The sequence below is a fragment of the Schistocerca cancellata genome, chromosome 4 (assembly GCF_023864275.1).
Source record: "Schistocerca cancellata isolate TAMUIC-IGC-003103 chromosome 4, iqSchCanc2.1, whole genome shotgun sequence".
In the NCBI taxonomy this organism is placed as follows: Eukaryota; Metazoa; Arthropoda; class Insecta; order Orthoptera; family Acrididae; genus Schistocerca; species Schistocerca cancellata.
The window spans coordinates 78,261,461-78,273,498 of NC_064629.1; the positions used below are offsets into that span (position 1 = coordinate 78,261,461).

General features: G+C 38.7%; 1 protein-coding gene across 2 annotated transcripts in view; it reads left to right on the forward strand.

Moving 5' to 3' along the window:
- LOC126184625 (homeobox protein aristaless-like) overlaps window positions 1-12,038 on the forward strand; it is a 114,500-nt gene that overhangs the window by 41,179 nt on the left and 61,283 nt on the right. Inside the window, exon 1 of one of the 2 annotated variants that reach the window (XM_049927093.1) lies at window positions 4,489-4,531. The exons of the other annotated variant lie outside the window; for it this stretch is intronic. Coding sequence (XP_049783050.1) covers window positions 4,504-4,531 — 28 coding nt within the window. The 5' untranslated portion in view covers window positions 4,489-4,503. Of the gene's footprint in view, window positions 1-4,488; window positions 4,532-12,038 lie in introns of those variants that run through there. 2 annotated transcript variants of the gene reach the window in all.

A 12,038-nucleotide genomic window follows, 5' to 3' on the forward strand; every position in this document is an offset into this window, starting at 1 on the left:
AAAGCTAGTGCTACACTGTCTGTTCATACTCTAGCACCTGAAGTCACCCACTGCTGTTTCCATTGCATGGTGACTGTGCTGAAGATTAAGAAGCTTATGAGAAATGAATCTGTCAGCACTTTGTTGCATTTAGGGTAACAAACCAGGACATTTGTAAGGCTTTGTTTTTGTCATGGGTTCCTCCTCATGTGAATTAGTTGTTGTGTTAGTTGGCCTTTGCAGGAATTGGCTTCCCTTTTCTTTGATGAAATTTGTAGCTCGTTGTCATCTTATCATCACAAGCACACTTACGTATGTTACTGCCACTCACATAGAGTTTCACCAGTGCCACAAGCAGCCACATTAGTCTTATCGGGTTTGGGCGGCGGAGCTAAGGGGTCTGAGCCATAAGTGTTGCTTTATTGCTAAAACCTCCAAAGAATCCTGTGCCAACTCCACAGTTTGTGACACTGTCATCTGCCTTGCACCCAGTGAGGAAGTTCATCAGAGTACACTCCAATGTGAAGATTCATCCTTGCTCAGTCCTTTGATATCTCCTGCTTAGTAGGCCACCAGTGTGGAGGGTATCGCCATCACTGATAGTGAGCCACACCAGCACATAGTAACAACCTCACTTAGCAGAAATGAAGCTGATGCCATGCAGATCAGGAATTCTGGCCATAGTGGAAAACCTCATTAGCAGCCACAACAACAAAAACAACGTGTGGCACTTCAATCGCGCCCTTCTCACTTTGCCCATCATGAGAGGGTGGCATGCCCCAGGCAGCAGGAATTGTGTCACAATTGTCACAAGAATATCCACATTATGCTGGTTTGTCATTCTCAAGCCATACTCCCAACAAATGAACATAGACATTAATTACATTTCATCATTGTCTGCAGGTCACAATAAACCCTTTATTGAAGTGTTTGTGCTGAACAAACCATTGTCGCTGCCCCAGTGGACATAAGTGAAGCTGTTTTGCCCCTCAACTCTCAAACTTATGCATGTCTAGGCTTCCCACAGTCTGCCATCTGATAAGCTGCAAATAAACAGCACATTCTTATTCTTCGTCAATTTACTGCTGCCATAGTATATAAATCTGTAGTCCATCCTATCAAGTATTTGGCTGTTAACAATCTGCATACTGAGAATTTGTTTTGTTAGATGCATTTGTTGATTTTGAATTTTTTTATTACTGACTGTGCATCTTGTGTCAGAGCACATTCCGTATCAAGACCTGGATTCATTGTGCCCTGAATTTTTCAGTTTGTTTTCTGATGGTTTAGAGTGTGCAAACAATTTCATGACATATATCACACTTAAACCTTCAGTTCAGCCTTGTTTTTTTCTGGGCATTGCCCACACTTGTGTCCTTACCCAAACAAGTTAAGTCTGAATTAGATCAGTTGACATACCCTGGCGTTGTTCTACAGGTTTCAGCAAGTGAGTGCATTATGCTATGAGTGATTGTGAAAAAACCATTGAGTCAGCTCCAGCTTTGCAGTAATTTGCAAGTTACCATAAATGCACAGTACCCTCTCCCTCAAACTGATGAGTTACTTGCAAAACTTGTGAGTGTCCAATTCTTTTCCAAAACTGACTTAGCTGAAGGCTACCTGTGGGTTCCATTAGATATTGCCTGGAAAGAAATGCTTATTGTGAACACACATTTTTGTCTTTATCAATATCGACTGTGGACAGTGGATGGTGCCCTGACCATATTTCATTGGTTTTTGGGGAAACTTATGGCTGATTTTCCTTGCTGCATCAACTACATTGATGATATTTCCATTGTTAGCACTACAACAGAAGAATGCCTATGTCACTTCTGTTGACTCATTACTGTTTTGCACACCACAGACCTTAAGTGTAATCTTAAGAAGTTCCAATTTTTTCAACCCTTTATCATTTATCTCTGTCACAAACTTTCCAGGCAGGGTGTTTGACCTCTGGAACAGCATGTTGCCACTATTATGGCTTTGCCTCACCTGGCCGGTTTGTGGGAACTGCAGGTATTCCGTGGCAAAATAGCATACTATCACAGGTTTCTTCCAGGTGCAGCCACTTTGGTTCACCCTTTACATCAAATGATTCATAAAAATGTTCCTTTCCAGTGATCACTGGCCTGTGAGCATGCCTTTCCTTGTGGCTTTCCAACTTGGTACACATTTTAGTCTTGGCTATGGATGAATCACAGTATCAGGTGGGCGCTTTTGCATCCAAAATGCTCAATGCATCTCAGCAGCACTATTAGCAAGTCAAAAAAGAAGCACTTGCGATTGTTTATACCATTGAAAATTTTTATGTCTTCTTATACTGTATGATATACCACTTAGTCACAGATCATAAACCTTTAGTTTCCTTGTTTCACATTTCAGCTGCCTTGCCTGACAAAGCCTTCAGTGTTGAGCCTTATTTTTATTGAGATATAATTATGAGATCCATTTCCATCCTAACAACACAGCACGCAAATGCAGACACATTGTTGGAGCTGCCCATCAGGCCTGATCCACATTTTGATCAGGAAGAACTGTTGTGTTTTCAACTTTACATTGAAGCAAGACAGCTTATTGATGGTTTCCCTATTATCAGCTCCAGTATTGCATCAGTAGTAGCTGCAGACCCAGTGCTTAAACAAGTGCTCATGATTCAATATGGATGGGCTAACCATCCACCAGTTCAGGCATCCAACCCATTGCAGAACTTCTATGCCTTCTGTGTTGGACAGTGTTATTCTTTTGTTGATGGAAGTGGTACTGCCTGTGTTGTGATTCCTGTGACACTGCACAAGGAGTTTCTCACACTGTTACATCAAGGTCATTGGGAAGCCTCCTGCATTAAACAATTGGCATGTAGGCACGTGTTCTGGCCTCGTACTGATCGTGAGGTGGAGTGCCTAGTCACGGACTGTCATAAGTGTTCTAGACAACAGGCATCACTGTATGCTGTTTTTTCCCCTCGGCTGGTGCTGTCGCTACCTCGGGAACAAATCCGTATATATTTTTCTGGGTCTTCTGTGGACACTTTCTGGCTGTTAGCTGTTGATGCCTTTTCCGTGTTTCTTTACATTGTTCACTGTCTGTCTATCACAGCAGAAACAATGGTCAAAGCACTGTCTGCAATTTTATCTATTGAAGGTCTTCCTTGTATGGTGGTTTTGGACAATTTTACACAATTTTTGGCTCAATCCCTTAAAGATGTTTGCCCGTGGAATGGCATCCATCATGTTACAACACTGCCTTTTCACCTGCAATCCAATGGCGAGGCAGAACAAATGAAGATTGGCAAGTATGTCATGGAATTTCTGGTCGAAGAAGCCCTTATGTTCTTTCTCAGTTCTTATAGAATGACTCCAGTCCAAGACAAGTCCTCTGCCTGGTCCTCCAGCTGCTCTCCACAAGGGGGAGGAAGACGTGTGTGTCTGTGTTTGCACCACTTCTGGTCCTATGCACATGTTTGCACAGACTGAGACCTGTTTGTGGCCAAGACAACCACATCAGACACCAAGGATGTGTCAACTATCAGAGCATCATGGAGGAGATAGTATCTGGGCACTCTTCCCCCGCCCCTCCCCCCTTCCCAAGGAAAGAGGAGTGTAGTAATCCACACATTACTACACCTTCACCACTATGGCCACAGTGTGCTGCACATTTGAACAGCGTGCTGTTCACCAGAGGCTGCTGACCATGGATGTCATATCAGTTGCCTGCAGCAGGAAGGCCTTGTCCTGCAGTGGGTGAATACCCTTAATACTGTTTGTACCAGTTCTGGCCAGCTTCTATTGTACATGCTACCAGACTGTAATGTTTTGATTATGTTATGCAGGTGATGCTGTGACTCTAATAGAGGTTTTTGGTTTTACGTAACCTTGTTTGTTATTGCCTTTATAGTTAGAGCACTTATCATTTCTGCCAGATTCATGCTCAAACACGTTTTGGATATAAGTGTACAAAATCAGCTCATTAATATCATTAATACAAAATGCAGGATCATGGTATTGTACTTTATTGGAGCATGTCATGAATTTATTGGACATGTTGAGTACTCCAGTATGTTGCAAAAGAAGGTCACTGGGCAGCTCTGTTACATCATGTACAAAGTTACATTGACATCCAACCATGTCTTCTGGGTGCTTCAGTTTTTGTCAGGCAGTATACAGGGTGCTCCAAAAATAATTTTACAAACTTGAGGACTTGTTTCCTACACCAAAATAAGGAAAAACTCATATATACATATATCCAAAATTCCTTTGTATTTGAGCTATAAATGAAAGTTTCCAATTGAGGTTATTGAAGCTCATCAACACATGAACTCATAATAAATGCGCAAAATGCCCTTCTCTTGCTTTTAAAAACACATGCACTCATTGAATCATTGAATCATTGACTATCACACCCTGTCAAATACTCTCTGATGGTCTCAAATGATTTCAGAGGCTTCTGTGACACACTGATGATGAAGATTTTCTGCATCTGCGTGGTTTGGTACATAGAGCACCAATTGTTGAAGGTGCCCCAGAGATGGTAATCCAAAGGACTGAATTTGAGGGTATGTGCAGGCCATAAAACTGGTACTTTTCATGGCAAATATCAACCAATGCATTTCAAACACTGAGACTGAAATGTGCTCGAGCTCCATCATACACAAACCACAAGTTTCTTTTTATTTGCAGGGGTAGGTGTTGGAGGGTGTTCTGAATAAAGTCCCTGTAGGCAGCACATGTAAGATATACAGGAAGAATGTATTTCCCTACAAGTCACCTACGTTGGACAAGTCACACATTAAGCTTAAACTGAAGCTGATCTCTAGCCTCTACTGCAGCATGAGAATTGTAATTGGCCCATATGTGTTGGTTGTGGAAATTTATTATTCCATCTCTTCCAAATGTGTCTTGACTGTAAACAAAACTGAAGATACAAACAACAGATTGGCAGTTTGTGCAACAAACCATCAGCATAAGTTCTCCCTTGGCTACACTCAAGACAAATACCTTCACAACAGACTTCCTTGCACTTAAACCTATATTTGATGTTAACAAATTTCTCCTCTTCGGAAACACTTTTCTTATCATTGCCAGTCTACACTTCATATCCTCTCTACTTTAGCTATATCAGTTATTTTGCTGCCCAAGTAACAAAACTCATCTACTACTTTAAAGTGTCTTGTTTCCTAATTTAATTTCATCAGCATCACCTGATTTAATTTGACTGCATTCCATTATCCTTTGCTTTTATAGAAGTTCGTCTTATATTCTCCTTTCAAGATTCTGTCCACACCATTCAGCTGCTCTTCCAAGTCCTTTTCTCTGTCTGATAGAATTACAATATCATTGGAAACCTCAAACTTTTTATTTCTTCTCCCCAAACTTTAATACCTAGTTTAAGTTTTTCTTTTGTTTCCTTTACTACTTGCACAAGCTACTGCACAGATTGAATAACACTAGGGATAGGCCACCACATTGTCTCACTCCCTTCTCAAACACTGCATGCCTTCTGTGCCCCTCAACTCTTATAACTGCCGTCTGGTTTCTGTGCAACTTGTAAATAGCCTTTTGCTCTCTGTATTTTACTCTGCTACCTTCAAAAGTTCAAAGAAACTATTTCAGTCAGCATTATCAAAAGCTTTCTCTAAGTCTACAAATACTATAAACGTAGTTTTGCCTTTCATTAAACCATATTCTAAGAGAAAGCATTGGGTCAGTATTGCCTTGCAGCCACGTGGGATTAGCCAAGCGGTCTAAGGCGCTGCAGTCATGGACTGTGCGGCTGGTCCCGGCGGAGGTTTGAGTCCTCCCTCAGGTATGGGTGTGTGTGTTTGTCCTTAGGATAATTTAGGTTAAGTAGTGTGCAAGCTTGGGGACTGATCACCTTAGCAGTTAAGTCCCATAAGATTTCACACACATTTTTATTGCCTTGCATCTTTCTACATCTGTCCAGAAACCAATCTGATCTTCCTTGAGGTTTGCTTCTGCCAGTGTTTTCCAGTCTTCTGTATGGAATTCATGTTAGTACTTTGCAGCCATAGCTTATTCAACTGATAGTTCAGTAATATTAACACCTGACAGCACCTCCTTTTTTTTTTGGAATTGGAATTATTGCATTCTTCTTAAAGTCTGAGGGTATTTTGCCAGTCTCACCAGAGGGAATAGTTTTGTCATGGCTGTCTCTCCGAAAGCTGTAAGTAGTTCTGATGTAATGTCATCTACTCCTTGTTTCAACTTAGATCTTTCAGTGCTCTGTCAAATTCTTCTTGCATTATTATGGCTCCCATCTCTTCATCTATGTCCTCTTCCCCTTCTACAATTCTGTCTTCACATTCATCTCCCTTGTACAAATCCTCTACATACCTCTTTCACCTTTCGGCTATCCCTTCTTTGCTCAATGCTGGTTTCCCATCTAAGCTTTCTTTTCTCCAAATTCATATTTAATTTCTCTTTAGTTGATGTTTATCTTTCCCCTAGTGAAATATGCTCTTAAATCCTTGTGTTTCTTCTGCATCTTTTCCTGTTTAGCCGTTTTGCACTTTTTGTCAATCTCATTTTTTGGACATTTGTGTTTCCTTTTGCATGGTTCATTTGCTGCAGTTTTATATTTTCTCATTTCATTGATTAAATTCAAGATTTTCTTTGATATCTTAAGCTTTCTACTAGGCCTTGTCTTTTTATGTATTTGGTCCTCTGCTGCCTTCACTATGTCATCTCTCAGAGCTACCCATCCATCTTCTACTGTATTTCCTTACCCTGTTGAATCAATAATTGTCCATTGCTCACTCTGAAACTCTCAACATTCTCTTATCCTTTCAACTTATGCAGGTCCCATCTCTGTAATTTCCTATCTTTTGGCTATTTCTTCAGTTTTAATCTATAGTTCATAACAAATAAATTGTCATCAGAGCCCACATCTGCCCCTAGAACTTGTGGTCCCAAATTCTCTGTCATATCATTATATAATCAGTCTGAAATCTTCTGGTGTCTCCAGGTTTTTTCCATGTACACAACCTTCTGTCATGATCTTTAAAGCAAGTGATAGCGATGCTTAAATTATGGCTTATTTAGTAAAAACAATCATAGTCACATTTCAGTTGTTAATTCTTATTTTTAGATGACCAGTTTTGATCTTCTAAAGAGATCATTATCAGATCTACATTTCTTGATGACAGTAGACATTGCTGGCATGCAGCAGGTCCATCTCTGTTGCTGTGGAGAACACTGCACTTGCAGGCATTTGCCTGAAGCAATTTAGGGAAATCACAGAAAATCTAAATCAGGATGGCTGGACATAGCTTTGAACCATTCCCCCCTTCCAAAAGAACCATCCCAGCATTTGCCTGAAGTGATTTAGGGAAATCACAGAAAACCTAAATCAGGATGGCTGTATGCGGGTTTGAACTGTCATCCTGCCAAATGCGAGTCCATTATGCTAACCACTGTGTCAGCTTGTTCAGTCTAAATGATTTGTGCAAGTTAGTTTCCATCAGGGGGACAACTTCAGCTTGTTCCACTGTCATGCAGGATGGCATGTTATATTGCTTATACTTATTATCTCAAAAAGTGTCAGATTGTCACACACATGGGATTCTGCACTCCCATGTGAGAGTGCTCTGTACTCTATACAGTGCCTAATATGTTGCAAATTCTGGGTTTATGGATAGGTAATGGTGTGATGTTAATGATGACTTTAGATCAGTCCTGTAAATAATATTACATTTTGCACATGTGCACACAAACATACAATTTGTTACTTAACAACACTGATATTATCATATAGATTATATACTCTACTTAACTGTATTACAACATTTTTGGTTTTGATAAGGATGTATTGACCAATATTTTATTGTAAACCTTTACAGATCTGAAGATGGCAATTGGACTGACTGCAACTGGTTATCTATGTCATAAAACTTGTGATCTAGGCAATAAAATAATGTAAAAGGATACTAGACTCTCAAATATGGAAGATCTAAAAGAAGGCTAGACTCTCAGATTTAACCATACAGCAGAACTGTATGCCCTCCACAAATGTAGCAGCTGTAGTTTCCCCCGGCTTTTAGCTGTTTGCAGTACCAGCAACTTAAGGCAATTTTGGTTGATGTTACAATGCTAGATTAGTCAGTCATCTAGATGGCTATCTGTACAACTGAGGCGTGCAAGGAACCCTAGCAACAGGAAGGTCCATGGTTCATGGGGGTGACAATTAATATATTGATTTGAAAATGAAAATGGGTTTCAATTTTTTGACTGATTCCACTTATTTGGGAACCACTTTATGTATAATTTGTGGTTGAAAATTAAATTTGCGCATATTAGGTCTTCTATAAAATATGTAATTTTTACTTGGATATTCTAACATATTTCATATCCAGGAGGATCTCCTCAGTATGAGCCTGTGGACTGAATAACATATATAGTTTGATATTATTTGCCAGAAATGAATTATAAATATGTTCTGATATTAACTTGACTGTTTCTGGTACCTGTAATTTGTATTTGTAATTATTTAATACATTTGACAGAATATCTATGTAGCTAAAGAACAGAAGTTGTTCAAACACTGAATTTTAAGGGACAACATATTTTATGTTCTCACTTTATGAGCATACTTGTAAAACTGTGAGCAATGTGTTCCTTTTTTACTAAGTGAGGTGATGCAGTAGTTAGTATACTGTACTTGCATTTGGGAGGACAATAGATCAAATGCCCATCCAGTCATTCTGATTTAGGTTTTCCTGATTTTCCTAAATTCCTTAATCCAAATGTCAGGATGGTTCCTTTGAAAGGACATAGCCAATTTCCTTCCCCATCTTCCCCTAATATGAGCTTGCATTCTGTCTCTAATGACCTTGTTTTGGCAGAACATTATTCATTAATATTCCTCCCTTTATTCTGTTCCCTTAATCTTCCATGTTCTATTGTAAGATAAGGCCATTTTTGACAACTGTAAGTAAGGAGGGGAATAAATATCACAAGTCATTGCTTATAACAGTCATAATAAAATAAGATGCAATATAATTATATTGGCTAATTGTGATGACTTAAATATTCAAGACAGCAACACAAGTGGGTATTGCACTGTAAGAGTATTATGTTAGTGCCATTCTGAATGAGGGATATGAGTTCCTCATGTAGTAGCTGCTGTTGTAAGTACCTATAGTTCATAGCAGATGAGACTGTCTATGATAACTTGTGCTTCCCACCAACACTTCACTTGTTTATTCAGTATAATCTTGTGAATGATATTCAGGAATTTACCACCACTTCACTTAATGTATATGGACAATTACAGATGAAGTGACACTTGTCTAAAAGTTGGAACATTATTGAGCTGCACACTATGGTCTGTTCTTGTTCCTTCATCAGAGCCATTAATAATTAATTAGGAATTTTGGTTTACGTATGAGCAGCAAGTGTGATGACTTTAGGGTATCATAAGTTATCATTAACTGTCACTGAAGCCATAAGCAACGTCTATGTCAGTAAAAATATGAAAACATTCATATTTTAGTGTAATGTACAAATGGATGTTACTTTTTGGCACTCCACTTCATCAGACGTACTGACAACTGTGCATGTATGACAGTTGGGCAATGAGTGGTCCAGTAACAATCAGTGCTAATGAACAGTAGACTGGTTTTGTTTGTTTGCTGTAGTTTTGTGTATTGATTGTTACTTTGACACATTTGCTTCCTATGTATAATGGTCTAGATTTATGCCTTTATTATTCTCTCTCTCTTTTTGCAAAATTATGTAGTGACATTCCTCAAAATGTTTCAAATATGGTTACTGTATTTTATTCTAGGTTGCATCTTCTATATCATCAAACCATTCATGCTTTGACTTGCTGTACATCCTAGTCTATACCTACATCTACATTCTGCAAACCACTGTGACGTGCAGCTCAGAGGGTACATCCCACTGCACCAGTTATCAGGGCTTTTTTTCATTTTGTGTCAGAAAAATGATTGTTTAAATGCATTTGTAAGTGCTGTAATTAATCTAATCTTATCCTCATGATTCCTATGGGAGCAATATGAATTGGATTGTAGCATATTCCTAGAGTCATCATTTAAAGCTGGTTCATGAAACTTTGTTAGCAGACTTTCTCAGGATAGTTTTCGTCTGTCTTCAAGAGTCTGCAGTTCAGTTCTTTCAACATCTCAATGACACTCTCCCGTGAGTCAAACAAACCTGTGACCATTCGTGCTGCCCTTCTCTCTATATATTTAATATCTCCTGGTAGCCTTTTTTGGTATGGGTCCCACACACTTGAACAATATTGTGGGATGGGTCATACAAGTGAGTTGTAAGCAATCTCCTTTCGAGACAGATTGCATTTTCCCTAGTATCCTACCAATAAACCAAAGTCTGCTACCTGCTTTACCCATGACTGAGCCTATGTGACCATTCCATTTCATGTCACTACTAAATGTTATGCCAGGTATTTGTATGAGTTTACCAATTCCAACTGTAACTCACTAATATCATATTCATAGAATACTATATATTTTTTTAGAAAATGAAGTGCACAATTTTACATTTATGAAGATTTAAAGAAAGTTTCCAATCTTTACACTGATTTGAAATCTTTTCAAGGTCTGACTGAATATTTGTGCAGCTTCATTCAGAGTATATTTCATTGTAGGTAACTGCATCATCTGTGAAACATCTGAGGTTACTATCAGTATTGTCCACAAGAACATTAATATATGACATCAACAGCAAGGGACCCACACACCTCCCTCAGGTACACCCAAAGTTACTTCTGCATCTGTCCATGACTGTCCATCCAAGGTAACATGCTGTGTCCTCCCTACCAAGAAATCCTCAATCCAGTAACATGTACACAAATGAAACAACAGAACATAGATATGAATAAAATGAATATGGGTACAAATTAAAGCACATTTCTAATGGAGCCTTCACTTGATGCTATAAAATACTGAAACTTTCAGAGTCAGTGTTTACTTCCTTGGCGACATCAAGTTTTTATGACTTAGATATAATTTTTTGCCAACACTGTATCTTGTACTACATACATAGTGACAGAGATATGTGTCCAGATTATTGTATGTTATGTAAATAAGTTATCAGATATGTGATGATACAAACATTAGGAATGTTCTCCTGGGACCAATAGGAGAAGAAACATTCACATAAACATTTGAGTTGAAATACCTAGGGCATCCATATGTAGTTTGTAGTGCATGAAGGTGGGGGTTGGCCAGGGGTCTGAAGTATTTTAACATTTTGTAAGGCAAATTGCGGCTTGTAGTTGCCATAAAAAATTTCCAGTTCTGACCTCATTAAAAACCTGCATAACACCTATTTTTAAATCATTTTTTTTAACAAAAAACACCTGACTACACAATATTTTTTTCATTTCCTTAAGAGCAGGGGGGAGGGGAGAGGGTGGCAGGGACTTTTCCCAGGTATGGGTGACCTTGATAATAGCCCTCCATATGTGTGAAACAATCTCTCTTCATTCATACATAATGTTCATTATTTCAAATTATTATTCTAAATACATTCTATACACTCCAATAAGAGATTCACAGTGGTGTTATAGTCATGGCATTACTCTTACTACTGTGGTAAATACATTACTAACCCTAACAAATGCTTAAGTAACCAGATCTTACAGGTCATTCACTCTCTTAACTAGAGTGGTGTCCTCACAACAAAAAGTGTGTTGTGTTTATGCCTGGTGAGTGATATGGTCATGCCACAGACCTTCTGTAGCCTATCTCCCTTGTGATAATTTGAACCATCTAAGAAATCACCCCACACCATTTGCTCTTAGATTACCATCGTATACATTAACAGGAAACTAGTGCAGAGTCAAACTGTTGTAAGTCTATTTCTTCATAAACACTGGTTTCATTAAGTAAAACTTATTTACACTTAAATCATAGAAAGAAATAGTTTCTGATTCTTCTTGATGTATAAAAATCAAAAGAATTCTGGCTGTGAATACCTCGTGGTCAACACAGTACTCTGAATGTTTGTTGAATATCTCACACATACATGCTGTAGAGCACCATTTGTAGGTTCAGCTGG